General features: G+C 34.4%; 1 protein-coding gene across 2 annotated transcripts; it reads left to right on the top strand.

The window, feature by feature from the left end:
* The first annotated feature begins 8,182 nt into the window (after positions 1-8,182).
* On the top strand, positions 8,183-21,464 carry LOC144971049 (uncharacterized). Of its 2 annotated transcripts, none has more exons than XM_078911378.1 (7): positions 8,183-8,289; positions 11,244-11,363; positions 12,953-14,265; positions 15,570-15,699; positions 17,241-17,347; positions 19,663-19,759; positions 21,237-21,464. In XM_078911378.1, the coding sequence occupies exons 2-7, from the start codon at positions 11,274-11,276 to the stop codon at positions 21,351-21,353; spliced, it is 1,854 nt and encodes a 617-aa protein (XP_078767504.1). In that variant the 5' UTR covers positions 8,183-8,289; positions 11,244-11,273; the 3' UTR covers positions 21,354-21,464. The 2 variants fall into 2 exon arrangements, with proteins under 2 accessions (XP_078767504.1, XP_078767505.1); XM_078911379.1 differs by lacking the exon at positions 8,183-8,289 and adding an exon at positions 9,498-9,629.
* Positions 21,465-23,975: the final 2,511 nt, after the last annotated feature.

The following is a 23,975-nucleotide window of genomic DNA, read 5'->3' as shown; positions in this document are numbered from 1 at the left end:
CAATTGTGTTGGAAGAGACCTAAAGCAACAAACAACAACATATCTCTTTCTCTCATTAAAATATAAAATGAGCTCTGAAATAAACAATTTAAATGTTTCATAGTGGAAAATTCCCAGAGGTTCAAAATGATATTCATAATAGAATGATTAGTGAGCGAATGCTATGATTACAAGAAATACGGAGGTAAATGAAGACAAAAGTATAGACGTAAAGTCTTTAGACTAATCTTTTGTGAATGAAATAAGTCCAAAATGAGATTCTTTATCGAGGACTTTAGTCTTTTACAAAGGAGGGAAGAAAAGAAAATCCTCTATCTATGAAGTCCAATGTCAACAACATGATTTGAATATTCTTTCAAGTTGTTTTAACGTTTAAGAGTGGGTGAACGGCTAACTGCAAAGGGAGAGAACCAGAGGCACGGCCTTATGTTTGTGTGTGCCCACGTACCGTCTAACGTGTTGGGGATCTGTTGGCCTTTCAAATTTGCGGCGTTTTAATCTACGGTTTGTTTGCTAATCCAGACTTCAAACGACCTATAGGACCACACACACGAAAATTGGTTGGCATAACTTTCAACAATACCAATTGAAGAGAACAGACGTATGGGGACCATTTGACAGATGTAGATGAGTATAATATGCTCTCCCTATAGTTTATTGTTTACTTTTGGATTGTCTCGGTACTTATAGAAGTCTGGTGAAATTATCTCTGACGTTTATTTTAAAATAGCTGCACAGTGATTGAAATAATATAAATGCAAGTAGTGAGGAGAAGAAAAAAAAACATAACACAACAACGATGATAAGCCAGTAGAAAACGTGTACAGATAATAATGATAATGATGATGATAATGATATTAATAGAAAAAAAATTAGAAATAATAATAATATCTAATAATAATAATAATAATAATAATAATAATAATAATAATAATAATAATAATAATAATAATAATAATAAAATAATAATAATAATAATAATAGTACTAATGGACTCTTATAGAGCGCACGATATCATCAACCATGAGGCTCTTGGTGCTTTACATCAAAACAATATCAAAGAAAATACATGACATCAAAATAGAAATGTTTTCAAGGATTTCTTGAGCACATACAATGATTTGGACTCCTGGATGCTCTGTGGAATGAATGGTGTTCCATACAGACGGACTAAAACGTGAAAAGGACATTGTTCCCGCCTTTGTAAGAATGCGTGGAATAGCCAAACGAGTGGTCTCATTGGAGGAACGCAAAGATCTTCTTCTTCTTCTTCTTCTTCTTCTTCTTCTTCTTCTTCTTCTTCTTCTTCCTTCTCTTCTTCCTTCTCTTCTTCTTCTTCTCTCTTCTTCTTCTTCTTCTTCTTCTTCTTCTTCTTCTTCTTCTTCTTCTTCTTCTTCTTCTTCTTCTCTTCTTTCTTCTTCTTCTTCTTCTTCTTCTTCTTCTCTTCTTCTTCTTCTTCTTCTTCTTTCTTTCTTCTTCTTCTTTTCTTCTTCTTCTTCTTCTTCTCTCTTCTTCTTTCTTCTTCTTCTTCTTCTTCTTCTTCTTCTTCTTCTCTTCTTCTTCTTCTCTTCTTCTTCTTCTTCTTCTTCTTCTTCTTCTTCTTCTTCTTCTTCTTCTTCTCTTCTTCTTCTTCTTCTTCTTCTTCTTCTTCTTCTTCTTCTTCTTCTTCTTCTTCTTCTTCTTCTTCTTCTTCTTCTTCTTCTTCTTTCTTCTTCTCTTCTTCTTCTTCTCTTCTTCTTCTTCTTCTTCTTCTTCTTCTTCTTCTTCTTCTTTCTTCTTCTTCTTCTTCTTCTTCTTCTTCTTCTTCTTCTCTTCTTCTTCTTCTTCTTCTCTTCTTCTTCTTCTTCTTCTTCTTCTTCTTTTCTTCTTCTTCTTCTTCTTCTTCTTCTTCTTCTTCTTCTCTTCTTCTTCTTCTTCTTCTTCTTCTTCTTCTTCTTCTTCTTCTTCTTCTTCTTCTTCTTCTTCTTCTTCTCTCTTCTTCTTCTTTTTCTTCTTCTTCTTCTTTCTTCTCTTCCTTCTTCTTCTTCTTCTTCTTCTTCTTCTTCTTCTTCTTCTCTTCTTCTTCTTCTTCTCTTCTTCTTCTCTCTTCTTCTTCTTCTTCTTCTCTTCTTCTTCTTCTTCTTCTTCTTCTTCTTCTCTTCTTCTTCTTCTTCTTCTTCTTCTTCTTCTTCTTCTTCTTTCTTCTTCTTCTTCTTCTTCTTCTTCTTCTTCTTCTTCTTTCTTCTTCTCTTCTTCTTCTTCTTCTTCTTCTTCTTCTTCTTCTTCTTCTTTCTTCTTCTTCTTCTTCTTCTTCTTCTTCTTTTCTTCTTCTTCTCTTCTTCTTCTTCTTCTTCTTCTTCTTCTTCTTCTTCTTCTTCTTCTTCTTCTTTCTTCTTCTTCTTCTTCTTCTTCTTCTTCTTCTTCTTCTTCTTCTTCTTCTTCTTCTTCTTCTTCTTCTTCTTCTTCTTCTTCTTCTTCTTCTTCTTCTCTTCTTCTTCTTCTTCTTCTTCTTCTTCTCTCTTCTTCTTCTTCTTCTTCTTCTTCTTCTCTTCTTCTTCTTCTTCTCTTCTTCTTCCTTCTTCTTCTTCTTCTTCTTCTTCTTCTTCTTTCTTCTTTCTTCTTCTTCTTCTTCTTCTTTCTTCTTCTTCTTCTTCTTCTTCTTCTTCTCTCTTCTTCTTCTTCTTCTTCTTCTTCTTCTTCTTCTTCTTCTTCTTTCTTCTTCTTCTCTTCTTCTTCTTTTCTTCTTCTTCTTCTTCTTCTTCTTCTTCTTCTTCTTTCTTCTTCTTCTTCTTCTTCTTCTTCTTCTTCTTCTTTCCTTCTCTTCTTCTTCTTCCTTCTTCTTCTTCTTCTTCTTCTTCTTCTTCTTCTTCTTCTTCTTCTTCTTCTTCTTCTTCTTCTTCTTCTTCTTCTTCTTCTTCTTCTTCTCTCTTCTTCTTCTTCTTCTTCTTCTTCTTCTTCTTCTTCTTCTCTTCTTCTTCTTTCTTCTTCTTCTTCTTCTTCTTCTTCTTCTTCTTCTTCTTCTTCTTCTTCTTCTTCTTCTTCTTCTTCTTCTTCTTCTTCTTCTTCTTCTTCTTCTTCTTCTTCTTCTTCTTCTTCTTCTTCTTCAAGGCGGATCTTTGTTGGAGATAGCCTCCAAATAAATTGTGCTGTGTCATAAAATTATCATATTTCATAATAATGGACACGTAACCATAAGTAACATAATTTATGACTTGTTCTTTAACGTGATTATTATATGTGTTTTAGTTCCGCCATATTTCAAATATTGATGATATGATGATATAGATTCCCGTCATAAAAAAAAAAAAGATATATCTCGTATACCAACAAGGATCTTGGCTCCGTCTGTACAGACCTGTCAATGCATTTTGGTCGTGTGTATTTTATTTGAAGCATTCAACATTATTTGGATATTAACCCAAGAGGCGCAAATTGCGGCTTTGAAAACGTGAATTGTATAGAAAATGTAAGGGACATAGGTATTGGCAATTCATGGACATTTGCATAATCGGTCAAGACAGCCAAAATTGACCCCACTACGTGCGTTATTTGTTTTGTATCATTCTAGCATTATTAGAAACGTCTGCTGATATCGTGTGATTGCATTTATTTAAAAACCAGGGCTGCCAGATGGCCGCGTGTGTGGTTAAAATTAGTTACAGAGAGAATCGTGTTTCTTATACCGATCAGTTTTTTCAAATGGGTCGCAGCATTGGTAGAGTGTGGCCACGTGAGGTTCTAATTTGCCACTTTTGAAGTCGAAATTGGCCACGAGAACCTCTGGCCACCTGGCAGCCCTAAAAACCTAACATCTGTCACCTGTTCTGTTCTACACTCATAAATGGCTTTTCTTTTTTTTTTTACATTTTGGCCAGAAAATGTTTATTTCATATTTCAATCAAACAGTAAATCAGCATGACGGTTGACGCAAACAAAACTTGGCCTTACGACCAAAGGGACGGTTATCGATGGGGAGTGGGCGTGTTCTTCTGTATGTCTCACCTGATTTTGGTGGCTTGGTCTGCTAGATTTAGAGCAAAGTACTTTACAATCGATAAAAGAAAACGTGAGGATTTATATAGCGCAATATCCATTAAGCATGCTCAAAACGCTGTACATGGGATTTATAGCCAATAGCAATATTTAACATATAGGACGAGACAATATTACAATTTTGTTGCTTCAGAGACAACGCTGTTAACGGCCATCTACTCATTTTACACCTGTGTACTGTGAGAGAATGTGAGTAAAGAGCCGTTTTCAAGGACTCGATAAGGTGCTGCTCAGAGCGGGACTCGAACCTTGGACTTTCTAGTCCAAAATCGAGTAGCATACCAAAACACCACTTAGCCGACAAGCATCAAGCATTTTCGGCTATGGTGTCTAGTGGTATGACACTCACCTTCGGATTAGAAGGTCCTGGGTTCGTGTCCCGCTCTGAGCAGCACCTTATCGAGTCCTTGGAAAAGGCTCTTTACTCACATTCTCTCACCGCACTCAGGTGTAAAATGAGTACCTGACCTTCAACAGCGTTGCCTCTGTCGGAAATAAAATTGCAATATCGCGTCATGTTTCGTTCTATATGCTAAGTGTTGCTGTTGGCCAGGGCCCCTTTGTAAAGCGCGTTGAGCAGTGGATATTGCGCTATACAATAGCTCAAGTTTTTAATTTTTTAAAAATAATTTTGGGTTTGATGTCTTGTTTTTGTTTGTTTGTTTATTTGTTTTTTAGTTTTTTTATGTTGTAATTTTTTATTTTTTTATTTTGCTTTTTGTTTTGTGTTGTTTTTGTTTTTGTTCTTTGCAATGAAAGGAACTGAATTTATCCTCCGCCATAACGAATAGAAATTATCCCCAAGTTTTATATTCCTAGCTATAATTCAGAGCACCCAGTTCAGACCGAAAAAATAGCGCTTTGAGACGATTGTTCACGTTTTAATTATGCCGACATAAAATACTCCGTGCACCATCTCACATTAATTCACATCGCTGTCTATTGATGCTACATAACTTCTCATTTTTCACAATTTTTCATGAGGATTTATTACACCCATGTGCTGGAACGAATTCTTTCTGAAGATGCAATTATTGGATATTCTAAATATCTTAAGTTACCTAACTTGTAGCGGGTTATAATATAAAAGTTCTAACAAGGAAACATAATAGTTCATTGCATTTCACATTGGTAACGCTATTATGTGTATAATGTGTTGTTATTACGCTTTAACTCACTCAACTCTTACACCGACTATATCCGTAGTTTACCCGGGTTACTTTTACCCCTTGCCTATTTATTACAGTTTTCTGAGACAAATTATAGGCGTAGTATCAAAGTTACTGTTTTTCGGTTTTACATGTTAATGATAATTGAATAAACTATCTATGCACATGCTCATTTTTAATACAATTTTTCCAATTTTGAACAAAAGCAAAAATCTCTAGGATTGAGTGAGTTAAAAATAAAAAAAAAACGAAAAAAAAAATACAAAAAAAAAAACCAGCGTTCCATTGACAAACTAAAATCCAACGCATAATCCTGTCTCGTTCTGTTTATTCTATTTACCGTCGTGCTTTCACAAAGGGGGTAACACGAAACGTCACGGCTTCACCATTGATCATGCACCAGTCAAGCTCTTTATTTGTGCTAATCCAATCTTTCATTCCCTCCTATGAAGTGATATCGTGGTTTATAGGGAAACAATTAGTTTTAACATAATGCGAAATGGGATGAAACATTTCACATCACGGTCAGCCAATCTTTTCATGCATTTATTATCTCTCTGCTTTTGTGTATCTGGAGCTACATCGCAACCCGACATTGATATTACATTTCTCTACGTTCCACGTGGTATTATTAATTCAATCTAACATAGTTTTTAAATTGATGTTATGCATTTAAGTAAAATATTTACCAGTTCGCTAGATGAAACGGACTAACTCACAAAATTATGTGTAACCTTTAACATTTTTTTCTCTCTTAGAAGGAAAGTTGCTTAAAAGACTACCTGATAAATTTACATTACCGAAATGTAAGGGGGAAAAATAACAATAAAGGAAATGAAAAGATGTTCCCTTGTTTTGTCCTATCATTAAAATTAGTTGACTGCTTCTCAATTTCCTTGGCTTCTGGGTATAATATATGTGATGGAATTATAGAATTATGTTTATTTTGTTTTGTGCATGTGTGGAGTCATCTTTAGAGAGTATATAAGTTATTGAGGATTTAGGGATCTTATAATTTGGAAAATCCATTAGCATATTCTACATATTCAAATAGACGCCTCCCCCACATGTCACCTCGCCTAAGTTAAAACATGCCCAAAATGGGCATCACCCTTTCTTTTCTATGAGTTGATCAAATTGCCTTTCCCCCTCCTCCCCTCTCTCTCTCTCTCTCTCTCTCTCTCTCTCTCTCTCTCTCTCTCTCTCTCTCTCTCTCTCTCTCTCTCTCTCTCTCTCTCTCTCTCTCTCTCTCTCTCTCTCTCTCTCTCTCTCTCTCTCTCCCTGCTTTTGGCCATTTAACGCATTCCACCCTTTTCTAAGTTTAGTCAAAGTGCACATCTCCTCTTATAATACTATTCCTCCCGCCATCCGTATAGTTGATACACTAGAGTATACAGTGCCGATTTTGGTACCCTCTCCATTCAGTAAGTGTTATTTATCTATGGTACGTACCGACTCAAAATTTTGGATACGAAAGATAATCCAATTTAAAGAATAATTTTTTAAACTACCACATGATTGTCTCCCTTGTAAAATACGACTCTCGACAGCACGCCTCACCATCGCCTTGTTAAATTGAAGCCCTCAATACGACCAGGGTTTGCATAAAAAACATCAAGAAAAGAAATAATAAAACAGAAAAAAAAACTATTAAAGAAACAGCAAAATCAACATTAAACGCAAACCTCAGGATTGATTTCAATATTGAGCATTCGATAAAATATTAAAAGATTTACAAAACAAGGCAGATAGATACCCTGTTGGGTATAGAAATAACATGTAAACAAAGCTTGATGTCCGTCAGACCTCGTCAGGTCAACCGAATTATGACAAATAAAAGCTTCTCTTCCTAAATTCTAAGTACTTGAATTTATGAAAAAAAAGGACAAAAAAAAAACACCAAAAAATTACATCTTTTTTATATACGATAGCCTAAAATCTCTCTCTCTCTCTCTCTCTCTCTCTCTCTCTCTCTCTCTCTCTCTCTCTCTCTCTCTCTCTCTCTCTCTCTACTTCGCAAAAAGTCACAGAAGAGAGGGACCGATAATAAGGAAAGTTCAGTTCAGTTTGTGTGTAGATAGAGATACCGAGATTCCCTATTTCCTGGTCAAAATATCACTAAATTTCAAAATTCTTTGTATTTTAAATTAGAAAACATGATATAAACATTGCTGTTCCTTGTTTTCTGAGAAAAATTAATAGTTAAAAGATATTTTTATCTCCTTTAGATCATTATTATTCTATTCTTTCACACATCTATACATGTGTATTATCGATTTTGCTGCTTTTAACGCAAATTTGGGCTAATTTATTCATGAGATCATAACAATCAAGTATTACACTTTACTGACGCGTATTTCCATTTTGATATTACTATCATAGATGGTAATAGTAAAGTTAACTATCATTATTATATTTAAATGCCCTTCAATCAAAACGACCATGAAATGTTTGATGATGTAGTGACACACAATTCGTGAAAAACCTACCAGGGCCCAATTTTATGTATGCGGACTAGATTTGGTTATTTACTTCTATTTTTGGCTTGCTAAGCCGAGCAAGTCACTAAAAAAAATCGGATTTTATTAACGTTTTCTAGTCTCTGACTACCTAGGCTCTTGCCTAGAAGTGGGGGTTGTAAGAACAGTGACTAATGGCTATTTTGTGCTTGTAACATCAAGCTCTCTTGCATACTATGTCAGATAAGATACCCGCTTTCATTTGTAAATCATTGAAATCATCAAACGCTGCTTTCCTTTTCTTGATACTATGTTTTAGCCTCGCGCCATTGCGATAATAGTGACTGTGACTTCGTTTTAATTTTATCTTTTTAAAGTCCGTCTATGAAACAAACAAAAAAGACACAAAAAACACACACTTTTTCTACGCTTTCATCGACAAGTATCAATCATACGGCATAACTATCAAGTACTTACTAAGACGTAAATACTGAGTACTAATATCGATTAGCGACCATACAAACTCTGCACTGCATCACTGCACTACACTACACACTACACACTACACACGAGCAATGATTTCTGCACACGAGTGAGTGTGATTACTGAAGTGAAGATAAACATAAAAGGTATACGTTTACTGCTGTTTTTATGTTAATTAGAAAAGGTTGCAGTAGTTTAAAGCCTGAAAGTGCTGATCGATGTTGACCACTCCAGTTGTGATTAAGATTGCGAGTCGTTAACACTACACACGTATTTTTGGATTGGCTTTGGCTTTGCGAAACCAGCATGACTCACAAGTCACAAGTCATTCAATAAAAAAGATAGAATTGAGAAGAGTCACACGCCACAAGTAGGCTACATCACGGCAAAAACGCATTATTTTATTATTCTTATATTCCCCCCAGTTTGATGGGTATAATTATAATAATTATACCCATCAAACTGGGGGAAATATAAGAATAATAATAATAAAATAATGCGTTTTTGTGATGATACTTTTCCGCGGATCCGCGGAAATCCGCGGTTTTCTTTCCTTTCCTCGGTTTTCCTCCTCAGATCCTTAGATGTTGGTAGTGTAGAGAACAATCTGGAATTGAAGGACATTTTCATTGGCAAAGTCACTTCAGACACTCTCAAAAGTTATGAGAAGAGAAATGAATTCTTCATTACAGTCTCGAGGGCATACAGGCATTGTGCTAAACATCTGCTTGTAACATTGCCTCTAAACAATCCACTAATAGTCAGTCTTTCAGCCTTAGATCCAGAGGCTCCCTGTCATAGTGTCATTGGCAAAGCCTTAAACACTCTAGCTAGTCATTTTGGGCATTATTTATCTCAAACGGAAATGGAACTTGTTTTGGTGGAAATAAAAAATTTTGTCATAACCAAGAAGGACTTTAATGGGGAAAGGGTTGATTTGTGGTGGAATAGAAATAGTGACTTTCCTATTCTTCAAAAGCTGGCTAGGGCTTGCTTATCCATATTTCATGGCCCACAGGTAGAGGGTTCCTTTTCTAAAATGAAGGATATTCTTAAAGACAAGTGTGGCAACATGAATATTTCAACATTCTCTGCCATACACGGTGAAGTATTCTTTGAAAGCAAGAAATGCCACTGCCCTGGAATGCTTCAAAAGAAAAGACATAGATCACAGTGAAATTGATCCTGTCCTGATAAGTTGCATTAAAAAATCTCGCAGCAAGTATCATGTTGAGTTGCAAAAACAGAAAGAGAAAAAGGAAAGAAAAAGACAAATGTTTGATCAAGCAGTTGTTAAGGCGGAAACAAAAAAGCAAGCAAAGGCAGTCCGGGAGAAGGCAATTAAAACAGCCTATAAGCTTCATATAAAGAAGCACTCCAAACAGGTTGGGCCCCACCTAGAAAGAGGCCCAAAACACACTAGTACTCTTCAAGTACTCAAAAGAAGTCATCCTGCCTACTTTCCTGTGGTGCAAGAATGTTCTAGGTGAGTTTTCCGTTTTTCCGAGACTTTTCCTCCTTTATGACTTTTTGTGAGTATCATCACTGTTAATTATGGTTTATCGTCACAGGCAGCTTCCCTGTATAAAAGTCAAAGCGGCCGCCTAGACTTGGCCAGCGGTTAGTGAAGCGTGTGGAAGAAAATAACGCAGTATCTTCTTAGTATTCTAGATAGATATACCTATTTTTACAGTCCCGTAAAGATGGTTCTCGGGCTGTTTTTACAGTCATTATCTCGTCCAACCTTTGCGTTTAGGTCACCAAGCATTATAGGTACATCATGCTTTGGAGTCTCTTGTACGGTTTGATTTGGCTTATCATAAAGGAAGCCGCTATTTTCACCGTACTATGAAGAAGGCTATTTTCACCGTACGGTGATAATAGCCCGACAGACTATTTTCACCGTACGGTGATAATGGTGTAGAAGGCTATATTCAGTGTACGGTGATCACAGTGTGGGAGACTATATTCGCTTTCATGGTGTGGAAGGCTATATTATATTCACTGTAGGATGATAATAGTCTGACACCCTATTTTCACCACACAGTGATAATGGTGTGGAAGGCTATATTCACTGTACGGTAAAAATAGCCTGACACACTATTTACACCGTGCAGTAATATCTCGGTGGACGAGTTTCACCATACGGTGAAAATAGTCAGCATCATAAAAGCTTTATTTCTCGTCCATACTCTTGTCCTCTTGTGGGGCATAACAAACAATACTTTCAATTTAGCATATTTTGAGTAGAATCTTGCCATGAGCAATCGTTATCCCATTGGCTTCCATTCTAGTAGAGTCTTTCTTGTTTTTTAAAAATATATATATAGATGAATGGCGCCGTTGAAATGCTAAAATAGCCCTGAGAACCATCTTTACTAGACTGTAAAAATAGCCACTGAGAGAAAATAAACTTGACCTCTACTCTAGACTATTTTTATCTAGACGTCTAGCTCTATTTATTTCTCTGAACACTGTAGGCTACTCTGAACGCTCGGGGAAATAACTTGAACTCTATTTCTCTTAACACTGTGCCCCGAATGCTCGGGAAATAAACTTGAATTCTAATTTAAATTCTCGAATGCTCAGCAAAATAATGCATAACAATGTGAAATTGAATGTAAGCTTCAATCCTACGAAAACATAAAATGGACGTGTTTTCGTATAGTATTAAATTGAAGCTAACATTCAATTTCACATTGTTATTTATTTCTTTGAGTTTCGAGAAGCAACATTTACATTACCTGGCAAAATAATGCTGAACTCTATTTTCCCGAATACTCTGTAAAATAAGGTTATGGTTATACAGATTCCAATCTGAATAGCCTTTATGTTGAAGGGACAAGTTTTTTCTTCATCTTTATTAATTGTTTGTATATTTAAAGACAGAAGACAGAGAGATTGCAAGTTGTCAGCAGACAAAAAACAAAAATTATTTTTATTTTATGTTTTGTTTCAGTTTTCATTATAATTTCTTTTTCCATTTTTTCATTTTTCTCTTTATTTCAAAAATTTTTTGGGGGCAGGGGGGTATTTCTCCGAGCGTTAACTTAATGTTCATTGATCTCTTGATTTTTAATCATACATACATTTTGAACAGGATCAAGTTTGAACCAGAAGTACACTGACAATGTTTGACGGGGATTGGGGAATGGATCAATGGGATGTTGACTCTAAGGCAGAGGCTCTCAACAAGTCTCTATTCGGGAAAAGAAGAAAGGTATATAATAAAAATAACTAGAATAAGAAGATATTTTCAAAATGAAACAAAGCGAAAGAAAAAAAAAGATAAAAATCTTTTTTGTTTCCATTAATATCGTGTGTGATCTGCCAGGGAAGAAGAAAAAATTAAATGTCATATCTTTTAGTTTTGTTTATATGGTCACTATGGTTACTTCTTTCATTCTTTTTTTTTTTTAAATAGAATTCCTTCACAAAGGCATTATTAGGTACTGGAAAGAAATTTTCCCATGCCATGTTGAAAGCCAATGCTTTTTCTATTCGTTTTTATTTTATGTTTTTTTTTGTTTTGTTTTTTTAAAATGATTATTCCAGAAATTGAGACTTGATATTTTATGATTTCTTTAATATGTTGAGATTGCCAAGCAAAAATAGGCAAAGATTTCAGCCCCTAGTACTTACTTTACAGTGATGTCTGGATTATCTTGGTTTCTTTTCTAAATGGACCCTAAATACGTGGTGAACTTCCACATTGGGTTGGGGAATATGGGCTCGACCTGGGCCCGAAGATTCTTCATCGGACAACAGCTTTTCTGTCTCTTCTCTGCCTTCAAGTGATTGGCCTTTCATGCACTTTAATTTATGTCTGTTTCATCTCTGTTTTGGATGGAGTCTTCCACAGAGCGATAAACAGTTCATTATTTTTTAGTGAGAGATTTTTTTTTCTTGAAAATCAACTTTCTGCTTGGAGTAATGTCAATATTAGGTCCTTTGATATAAAGCTTATTCTGTAATTGGCCTGAGCATGTCCTTGGTGGAGATCACATGGCAGTATTATTGTTGCTCCAGAATATCTTCAAGGATGTATTGCTGTTGGATCTTCTTCTGATCATTGTTAAACTTTGTCTTACTTTTCTCTTTTGTGCTTTATAAGAATAGATAAATATGTTTTAACTGTTCTATTGTCTTCCTTTTTACTGATATTAGAGGGCCCAAAGGTGTCTTGGGTGCCATAAGATCAATGAAAAAAAAACAAGAAAACAATACCCTTTCGGAAAATTTCTTGGAATGAATAAAGGAAATATATATTCATGGTATAATTGATTCTCATCTTGTTTTAAGTTTAATGATGTAATTGTGGTTTGTGACCAAATGAATCAAAGAAAATATTTGTAAAACTCTCGCCTTGTCATTTTGCCCTTGGGCCATATACTTTACTCACATACTTGACTCAAGTGCAAATGAGTACCGGGCTATGGGTAGTGCCAGAATCTGAGTATTATGTATGCATTATATTAAACGGAAATTAAGTTTTATATGACTTGCTAAGTAAAGCCTTTTGAAAGGCATTGAGCGTGGACAATTCATGAGATTATCATATTTATTTATATTTATATACATAATCTTATAAGTACCATGTGTCATGACAACACTCAACCCAAATCTTTGTCTTGTTACTTGTGATTATGGTAGGCTGTGTATTCCAGTGATTATGGGTTCATTTTCTAGATAATTCAATAAGACCTGACTCCCTGTATTTTTTTCTTTTCTTCAAAAGAACAACAGTGACTTTAAAGGCATGCTGCTAATAAAAAAAAAACCCCAACTAATTTCATTTTTAAATTTCAGACAGGCGCTCACTCCATAAAACCAGACTTGAATATTAATGCCATGCTGGGAACAGATGATGGACAAGACAGTGGCGATGATAACAATGAGAAGTTATCTAAAAAATCCAAAAAGAAACTGAAAGAGAAAAGAAGGAAAGAGAATATGAAAAAGAAAAAGACGACCACTTTGAGTGAACAAGATGTTGAACATGTCGATAGAAACAATGAAATTAAAAAATCAAAACCTGTCACATCTTTGTCAAAAAAGTTATCTGCAAAGGGAGATAAACAGGTGAATAAATTGAAAATGAATCCTAAGATAAAAGCTGGTAAGGTGTTGAATGGAAAAAAGGAATTCCCCAAAAATGGTACTGATGATGGAGTTTCGAAAAAAAAAGAAAAAAGGGCATTATCCTCAAATGATAAAGGAAAAGATATCACCTCACTTAAAAAGAGGAAGATTGAAGAACAAAAGGAAAATTCTGATTTATTGAATGGAGATGCCCCTAAAAGGAAAAGAAAGAAAAAGAAAAAACCCAGTAGCAAGAAAAACAAATACAAACATTTGGGTTTGAAATCTGACAGACCAGTTCTATCTGATAGTGACAGTGGAAACGAATCAGATCAGGTTAGGAAAACGAAGTTGCAAGAACCCAATAATAATTTAGCCTCATCAGAAAATAAAAAATTATCGCCAGAAACTGGCATGAAGAGGAAAAGATCAATGTCACCAGAAAAAGTACCAAATAAGAAAACTAAGTTAATCGAGGAGAAGCCTTGTCAATCAGCGAAAATGAAGAAAGAAATGAAAACCAATGCTAAAAGTAAAAGTGTAGACGAGAAAAAAGATCTAGATGATTCATTTGGTAAAGAAATTAAAAAATTGAAGAATAGAGGAAAAAATAAATCAATAGATAATGAAGTCAAAATGGAAGCTCATAGAAAATCAATCTCTGACATTCGGGATGAATATGACCAAAAAGGGAAAAGTGCATCTAAGAAATTAAAGAAAGAAAAAAGCATGGAAAAGTCAAAGAAAAATATTGATTGTTTAGGAAATGAGGAGGAAGGGACATCCAAAACAAAAAATACCATTTCTCCCTTCTTTTCATCACAAGGGATGGAGCAACAACAGAAATGTGTTGACAAGCTCACCTCTGGGCGTTTCCGATTTATTAATGAACAGCTATATACCATCAAAGGAGGTGAAGCCTTTCGCATGTTTCAGAAGGACAAGACTTTGATGGATGCCTACAACACTGGGTTTCAAAATCAGGTCAAGCAATGGAATGTCAATCCATTGGACATCATCATAAAGCAACTGAATAACAAGTAAGTTGTAAAATTTTCATTGTTTGATGGATAAGACATATTTATCAGAATTTTGTGATAGGGTGCAGTACTACCATGAAATACAGGTTCAAATTATTAGGTGTGATATAATCTGTGATTAAGGTCGACTTATAAGGAAGGATATAATTGAAGTCTGTTTTTTTAATGGCATGTAAGGGATGGACAGAAGTAATAATCCCTTGTTTAAAAACAAACAGCTCTATGATTATCAATTCGTTACTTTGCATATATTGATAATGATTTTGATAAAATATAAATAATAAAGAGGCGAGTTTATACTCAACATGAATTTGGCCCCGCTACCCAAGCAGTGAAAAATGCAGAGTAAAACCAGCTGTCTCAATTTTTTATATGTATTTTAGCCAAAACAATGAAAAAGTATTCCTATGGAGATGTAATGCCCATAGAGCTAAAGTTTATTCTGATTTCTGTAACTTCAAAAGACATAAAAAATTATTAGTTACCCTTGAATGGGATTGTAGTTTATTGCAAAGTACTTATCACCAGATATAACAAACCCAATTATCTAATCCCTGCTGTGTGTTCAGAGGGGAAGAAAAAACCTTGACTGAATATCAACAATACCTTTATGTGTGGAGTATTTTGCCAATTCAGCTTATTATCACAGGGCAATTATGGCAATTTATGTATTTTATTAAAAAGTTCAGATAACTATCTTTTGTCCTGTCACTGTGTTTATAATGTATTTACAGCTGTTGAATTGTATTTATTGAAAACTCTGTCCTCTATGTCTTTTCCTTTTGTTTTGAAGTACCTAGAGTTATGAAATCTTCATCCCATAACTCAGGCAATTTTATTTCTCTTATGCTTTGAGAATCATTTCTAGATATTGAGAAAATGCATCTTTGATCAGGACATAACTTAAAATGAATGGAGCTTTGGATATTTTATTGCAAAAAAAAAAAAAAAATTTTTTAATTAAAATACCCGGCCCCCTTCAAATGAGTCTTCCCTTATTTTTATCATACAAGACATTTTGCAAAAGTTGTGTGATAAAAAGAAGAAAAAAGAAACAAGGAAAGATTCTCATGATTGAATATTGCAGTAATTTCTTGTGACTGAATTTCTTACCCTATGTTATTAAGTGAAAAGATGACACCTTTTGGTAGAATATTGACGAGCAATAATAATTACGTTTAATCTTGTTACAGTCCAGGGGACCTTGTTAATTATAAAAGCACTGTTTTCTTTCATGCTAAACTTGATCATATATGTAGTCCCTACTTTGTGCATCTTTGTCTTATTTCTCTTTTGAATTTCAGACCATCTCATCTGAAAGTTGCAGACTTTGGATGTGGAGAGGCCAGATTGGCTGCCAGTGTGCCTCAAAAGGTTCATTCGTTGGATCTCTATGCCCTTAATGAAAGAGTCACCGTTTGTAATATGGCTAAGGTCTGTTTCTTTAATTCAAAGAACCTATCTTTATCATTAAGGTCCTTTCTTTCTACGGACATTGATAATTAGGACTATCCTTTTAATTTTTAGCTCTTTTGAGGAATTTATATATTCTGCCTTTTTTATGGTCTGGACAAACATTATTGCAATTCTAATTCTAGCTTACTTTCATCACTTTGTCTCTATCAACAACAAAAAAAATTTTTAAAAATTGAAAATGGATGGTGGGGACAAGTATGAATAGAAAAGGATAGAAAAGCACAATCTCATGCATCACAATCACATCAGTCTTTCTAAGGGTTACTGAAATTTGCCCTGGCCCTAGCAGAAGTCTTTTCATTAGGCAGACAGTTGGATGTAGCCATATGTGCATCTGCCATAAACGATTATATTTCCTCCCTGTTATCCTCTATTTGATTGATTGATTGTGTGTTTTTAAAATTATATTTGAAACCATCTTGCATTTGTACAACACATTATACGGGTGTATCTTGCTCAATGCACTTCATAATGCATCGTGTGTATTTATTTTCTCTCCTTGAACGAAAATGAGACAATTTTGTTTTGCCCAGGCCTAGACAGGCTGTGACTTTTAAATGTTTAGACTAGTTTTTAAAGTTTTATGGATCCTAAGAAAAGGATTATGGCACACAAATGATGAGATAGTTACATAGATTATGTGTTCAATGCATGAAAAATTTGGGTTGTAGTTGCTCAAATATAAAGCTCAGACAAAGAGGATATAGTTTCAAAAACAGGTCCCAACAGTAATCTACTCAATGACCCCCAAAATCTCACACATACTTACAGCACCACATTTATCATATTCAGTTATTTATAAGTAGTGTCACCTTCAAACAACAGATCCTAAACAAAAACTCGTTCAGAGATTTGATTTACATGATGAAGAAACACCCACCCATCCATAGACTTAATTTGATTTACAACCAATAATGAAATCACTTTTCAGAAAAATTCTCTCACACTTTAGATTGTGATATAGCCGAATAAAAAGAATAAAAGATTGCAACCCATCAATGCGAATCTTTATTGCTTTTCGTTTGTAATCCAGTGAAAATTTTACATAGTTTTGTTGTGATCAAAATTAGGAAAACGTCACATGCCTTTTTTGGTACAGAATTTTGCCAACAGAAATATTCTTCAATCTAAGATTTGTTGGGGGTTTTTTTAATGTCCAATTCTCCAATAAAATATCCTTTAAGCATTGTTTTGTAGCTCCGTTAAGTATATATCTTAATTCATCTGAAATTTCAGTCTGTACACTTTTTTTTACTATGCTTCCATTCCTTCAACAATCTTTTTGGAAACCAGAGTTTTGCTTTGTCATTTTATAATAATTCTTGTCATTCACTCATAGCACTAAAGCACTAATAGGTGTCTGAAACAAAATATTAATTTGAATTGAAAGGAATACAGTTTTTTTCCATTGTATTTTTTTTTATATTTTAAATCAAATTTTTACAACTTTACAACACCTCTGCTACTGTATTGACAAGAAATCATCTGTTTTTCCTCAGACTCCTCTTGAAAGTGGCAGTTTGGATATAGCAATATTTTGCTTGTCTCTGATGGGAACCAACCTCAATGACTATCTGTTGGAGGCCAATCGAGTACTCAAAGAAGGGTAGGTGTACAATGTTAGCATATGGTTTATATTTTACCAAGATCAGATTGATTAATAATGAGATCCCCACCCACCCTCTATCTTTACTTTAAAAAATAACTTTGGAGAAGAAAAAAAAAGCCATAATACAGTATAATTGAGTTATGTGTCCTTTCTCTTATCAAATTGCAGGGTTGCCAATTTTCAGTATTTTTACGGAATTTCGTATGTTGAAAAACCTCCATATATTTTGCAATCACCGGGCAAACTCTTTTTTATATATATATATATTTTATTTTTTTTTTAAATATATTTAAATGCAACTCGATCTTGCATAAGGATGGAGATTAGAATTAGAACTGAAATTTAAAACATATTTTATAACAACAATCTGTCCAGTCGATTTTTTAATTCCATGTGGACAGTGCACTTGAAAGCTCGATTTTTGACCTGTTTACTATACTCCTTTATTTTCTTGGCAATTGTGTCACCCTCAGTGGATCACCGCCTTGTTGTGGTGGTGTTTAAGTTTATATCGTATGGGGAAAAAGTCTGCTGAGACAATCCCGGTGGATGCACCACACCTGTGCTCAAATGGCTTTGGTCATCCCAGGCACACCCTGCAGCAATGTGTCAGAAACCAGATTTTATTACAGTCAAGAAGAGCTCATGCTCCTTGGTAACAAAAAAAAAGTCGTTGTCTTAAAACAAAAATGAAATTAATGTCAACTAATTTAATTAATTTTACTGTCATTCGGTCCCTATACTCCTGCTACAATTAAAAATTATGTCCCACCAAATGATTACCAACTTTTATCAGTTATCGAAAAGAATGTGTACCAATTTTGTTTTGGTTCATTAACCCAAGGAATACACCAGGGCCTGACAACCCGAGTGGAAACGTGTGAAACATTTGCTTAGACCCATCAATCCCATTCACACAGATATTTCGAAGATGAATAAATGATCAGACAATTCCCCAAACTTGGAAACCCTGTCTGATAAAATCGGAATACAAATTGAATGATTATCAGTCTGATGCATTAACCACAATCGTCTTGAAATGGTTTTGAAAAAAGCAGAGCACTCTATTACATCCACAATAAGCTCGACTCCCTCCAGTTTGCTTATCTACATACACTAAGGGTGGAAGAAGCATTACTGACTGTATGCAATGCTGTGATTAACCATCTGAATAAATCACCAGCCAATTCTCTTGTATCTTATACATGGACTTTTCATTGAGTCAATTGTGTTTACTTATTGATTGAAATGTCGTATGGGTGTGTGCGCGGCTATATGGCCTTGAGTTATGACACTTGTTTTCAGACCAGGTGATCCAGGGTTCAAGTCCCGTTTTTGGTAGTCATAGTTGAGACCTTGGAAAAGACTCTTTACTCACATTCTCTCACCATATTCAGGTGTAAAATGAGTTTCTGGCCATTAACAGCGTTGTATCTGTCTGAATAATGATGTAATATCGCTTATCTGGTATCAGATAGGTCTCGTTGTACATGTTAAGTGTTGCTGTTGGCTAGGGACCCCTTGTAAATTGCTTTGAATGAGTGGATATTTTGTTATATAAGTGTGCTTTGATTACATGTGAATGCCACTGTGCCATTTGAAGGATATCTCTTTGTGTGACAGGGCATTGTGAATTGATTGTTTATCATTTCATTCAAATCATTTTAAAACAAAACAAATGACTTTTCTGAACAATAAAAATTAGTATTATTTGTTTATTATTTTTAAGATGTATCTATTAATTTCTTATAGCTATAACTATCATTATTTTTTTATTATACTGGTTATCATCATCACCATTATCACATAACATATGGCCCATGCTGTCCCTGTACATTGATGATCTTGGATTACAATCTTATGAATGTTAACAGGAGGCTTGCTGTCTCTCATCATTACACATTTTGCCAACTCTAAAATGCTAATATGTAATGATTGGCTTATATAGTATCAGCCTAAATTTTTTTTATTTTGCCTGAATATTTTCAATTGGTAGCTTGTAAAAAAAAGTTCAATTGATACTTAAGATAATTTGAATTGTTATGACAATCAAAGAATATTAGTGTAACTAAATGGAATTATTAGCTCTGGCCAATAGGCAATAGGAGGATGTATATGTCAGAACTAATGAACAAGTGCTAGGGTACATTTGTCGGTGCTGACGAACAGGCGCTTATGTCCATTGTTCAGTACTTACGTATAGCCCTGACCTTCAGTTTTTGTCTCAGCAACCTAATCTTATTTTGGAAATGATCCATCTTTTGGTCATGTATTGTTTTTTAATTATTTGTTTTCTTTCCATTTTATTTCAGTGGAATTCTAAAGATAGCAGAGGTTGTGAGCCGTTTTACTAATTTCAACAATTTTGTCAGTGCTGTGACCAGCATGGGATTTCGATCAGTCAATTCTGTAAGAATTTATCAATGTTATTAACCTTTACTGTCACTCGCAGGTCAAATTGACCCTCAAATTTTCTTGATATTTCTCTCTCTGTCCATCCCGCTTCACAAAGTTTCAAAATCTGTACTTTAAAATTATATACTGTTCTTTAACTTTTGGCATTTCGAAATCGTATTTTCCTGTATTGAATAAGACAAAAAATGTCACATTATTAATTCTTACTTCATTGATTCTTTAATTAATTGTCAAAAACCCTTCAATAATCTCTGCAATTTCATAAAATTGCGGCATTTTTTAGGTGGTTTTATTAATTTAAGGGTATCTTACTTAATAATAAATAATTACAAAAGTAACTATGGGATTGTTTCAAAAATGTTTATGCACATTATTTGATGTATATTCTAAGCTCATGCCAAATTTGATTACTCTTGTTAAATTTTCAATGCCTGTATTCAAGGAGTTATTTTGCCCATTGAATCGACTGTGTGAGAAAAAGGTACCTTACTTCAAAGTCGATTTTCTTAAAACTTGTTTTTTACACTCTCCCTACTTCAAACGGTCATATCTCGCCAATGGATAATCAGAATTTTATAAATTTGGTATCAAATTTTCAGGCATGAAATAAGCATTGATTTGGTACCAAAAAAAAACAAAATTGAAAATCACGACTTAATACCATTTCGAGGCAGGGGGTCACATAGCTACATTTTACCGTGGTCTGGAGGATGTTAACATTATTGTTCTGGCATTTGAGCATTGTTTACGATCAAAACAATGACAACAGACATTTGAGAGTGAAAGCGTAACTGGTATACCCTTTGTAAAAAGGAGAAAAACACATTATAATGATGTTGGGAGTGTCTTCTCTCAGGCACTGGTCCACGTATCGCACTCTTTATGTATTCACCATGCCCCCTTTTCCCACCCTGGAATCACGACACCCTTGGATAACGACATAATTTTCCAGTCCCTGACAATGCCGTTGTCCAGACGTTGCACTGTACTTTATATATGTAATCCCTTTTGTATAGAAACAATAAATAGATACTCTAACCTTGTTGTGTCTTTATTATGATAAACCATACAATAATATTTAAGACAAAGGAAAAAGAAAAAAACAACTAAGCATTGACCTTAAGTTAAAAAAGGAAAATAAATACACATATTTTTATTAAGATTTGTGTGGCTCATCTGCTAAATAAAAATGAGATTGAGACGTGGACTACTGCCATTGGACATTTTTTTCCAAGATATATAAAATTTTGAAAATCTGGTCGTAATAAATATTTGTTAGTATTATAATATCTAAATATCTTTTGAATTTATTTTACAATCCAATTTTAGAACAAGGCTTTTCAGGGATTTCACAAAGGAAGCTATCCCCCTTGTATTAAAGCAAGATTTTTGCACAAAATAGGAATGCGGTTCTTGTTAAACTTAATGACATTCTATACCATTTTCTTTATTTGCTTTTTTTTTCTTTCAGCGTGAATTGAGCAAAATGTTTTATTTGATGGACTTCAAGAAAGTGAAAAGTGTAAACAAATCGTCAAAACAGATCAAGGCTATTTCATTGAATCCTTGTGTGTATAAGAAAAGATGATACAGATTTTCTATTTTGATTGTATTGAGTAAAAGGGATTTGTGAGATATTGTGACAGTTATTGCTGCATTAATCTACTGAATAAAAGGTCTTCAAATGATCTATAAACCAGAGTATTGCTGTTGTTTGATTCAATGGAAGGAGAGTTATGAGGGTATAATTTATTTTTTTTTGGGAGGGGAATGGGTGATTATTTGGACTACATATAGCCCGTGTACAGAGGTTGGATTCAACAAGGTCTTAGCAACTGTGCATCTGGCCTCTCTGAATGCGACTTTTGTCTGACAACAATGGATAATTAGATTTATTTGACGAGTTCATTAAACGTCTTTTTGCATAAATAGCTGAAGATCAAAAGTTCCTAAAGTAAGATGTGGTGCCAAAGTTGTGGTTCTTGTATGCACGATGCATTGTTACATTCCAAAATGCAGCATTTAATAGAAACATGGTGTTTCATGCACATCTATATAATTACTGTTATCACTATGAAAAGTTTATAATAATAATAAGTTATTTATATAGCGCTCAACTTCCACACAAGTGCTCAGCTGCGCTTTACAATATTAATTGTCATTCAAACATTGAGAATATTTATGAAGAAACAAACACAAACTCAAACACAGATACATTTACATTCATACACATACTTACACCAATATTACTCACTAACATTAGTAACTTATTAGAATGAAAGACATTTGAATTGATTAATTACAACAACAACAACAAAAAAGGTTCAGTTATACAGTGGACATTGTCATTCTGAACTTAAGATCAAAACTGGAATAAAATAAACTTAAAATTCAAATTAGATTTAAGTTCTGTCTTAAGGTGCTTTTTGAAAGACTGACTCATTGACTATCCCTAATTAGTTTTACAACTGGGGAGAGCGCATTCCACAAGATGTGACCACTTACAGAAAAAGACTTATTACTAAGGGATAATCTGGTTCTTGGGACGATTAACTCACTCAACAATAACACTGACTAAATCCGTATTTTACCTGGATTACTTTTACCCCATGTCTTATTTATTACATTTTTATGAGACAAATTATAGGCTAAGTATCAAAGCTAATGTTTTTAGTTTTTGCACGTTAATGGTAGTTGAAGTAAAATTACTATAACAACATGCTCACTTTTAATACATTTTTTTTCTATTTTGAAAAGTAACAAAAATCGCTAGGATTGAGTGAGTTAAGAGAGAGTCTTCAGACGACCTTAGTGGCTGTGTTGGATTATAATGTTGACATAAATCCATGAGGTACACTGGAGCTTGGTTATTTATTCATTTATGAACAATATAACAAGTTTTTATTTTAAAACAATCCTTTCACTAACTGGCAACCAATGGAGATTATATAGAATATCATTTGTAGGGTCATTGGACTTTTGAATCAGTTTTGCGGCTGTTTCGAATATTTTGCAAACGTATCATTTGGCCGGCGCGCCTAAAAGCAATGAATTACAGTAGTCTTACCTGCTGGTTGCCAAAGCATGGCAATAATTTGTGTAGTGCTCTCATCAAGATGAAGTTATAAATAACAATGTGAAATTGAATGTAAGCTTCAATTTAATATACGAAAATATAAAATGGACGTTTCGGGTTTCCCCTTTATCAACAAAACAGGAAGAATGAAACAAAACAGACGAATGAGATACTGTGGTAGTGGCGTTGGATGAATCCTGTCCATCAATGTTTGTTTGTTTTTTGTTTTTTTGTTTTGGGGGGGAGGGTTGTAGAAATCAATAGTGGACCATTCATTTCACGGCAGTGAACTAGAGCGAGGTGATTCGCTTAAGGCCTCAGAGTGCAGTCGAAATCGGTACTTTTTGCGTACAACTTCACCACTTTGTCCCATTATGTTCAAGTATCAAATCACAGTTACGAATTGAACCACAGAATTCTCGATGAAAAAAATTAAGACCCCCTTACCGTTACCAAAGCCACCGCAACAACAACAACTACTACTACTACTATTAAAACTACTTCTACAATTACTACTACTACTGCTGCTGCTGCTACTACTACTATTATTATTATTACTACTACTACTATAATAAGACTACCACCACCACCACCACTACTACTACTACTACTACTACTAATTCTATCACTACTACCAATTCTACTTTAACCACTAATTTTACATCATCATCATCAACAGCGACTACTACTACTACTACTACTACTACTACTACTACTACTACTACTACTACTACTACTACTACTGATGCTGCTGCTGCTACTACTACTAACACTACTACTAAGTACTACCACTACTACGAGTCATCGCTAAGCGGTACGCAACATTTTTACACATATGATTACATAAACACACACACATACAGACGGAGGAGGTCTGGGCAAACATATTATATATGGAAACAAAATTGAGAGAGGAATTAAAAAAAAAGTAATTCTATATTGTCATTGGATTGGGAACTCACCGAAACATGACCCAACAATATGAGTCTTTCGTGTCCTTTGAACTTTACCAGGAATGTTGATATCTGAGTTCAAAGGCAATGTATTCCAAATTAGGGGCTGAACCAAGAAATGCTTTTCTCCCCAGCTCTGTCTTGTTTTTTTTTTTTGTTTTTTTTTTTGGGGGGGGGGGGG

This window comes from Berghia stephanieae, chromosome 4 (assembly GCF_034508935.2).
Source record: "Berghia stephanieae isolate SIO BIC M18660-M18661 chromosome 4, UCSD_Bste_1.3, whole genome shotgun sequence".
NCBI classification, from domain to species: Eukaryota; Metazoa; Mollusca; class Gastropoda; order Nudibranchia; family Aeolidiidae; genus Berghia; species Berghia stephanieae.
This window is presented reverse-complemented; position numbering and strand designations above follow the sequence as displayed.

Coding starts and splice junctions, on each gene's coding strand:
- LOC144971049 (XM_078911378.1), top strand. CDS start 11,274: ATGTTTGACGGGGATTGGGGAATGGATCAATGGGATGTTGACTCTAAG. Junction 11,364..12,952: donor TATTCGGGAAAAGAAGAAAG/GTATATAATAAA, acceptor TTTAAATTTCAG/ACAGGCGCTCACTCCATAAA. Junction 19,760..21,236: donor GATTTCGATCAGTCAATTCT/GTAAGAATTTAT, acceptor TTTTTCTTTCAG/CGTGAATTGAGCAAAATGTT.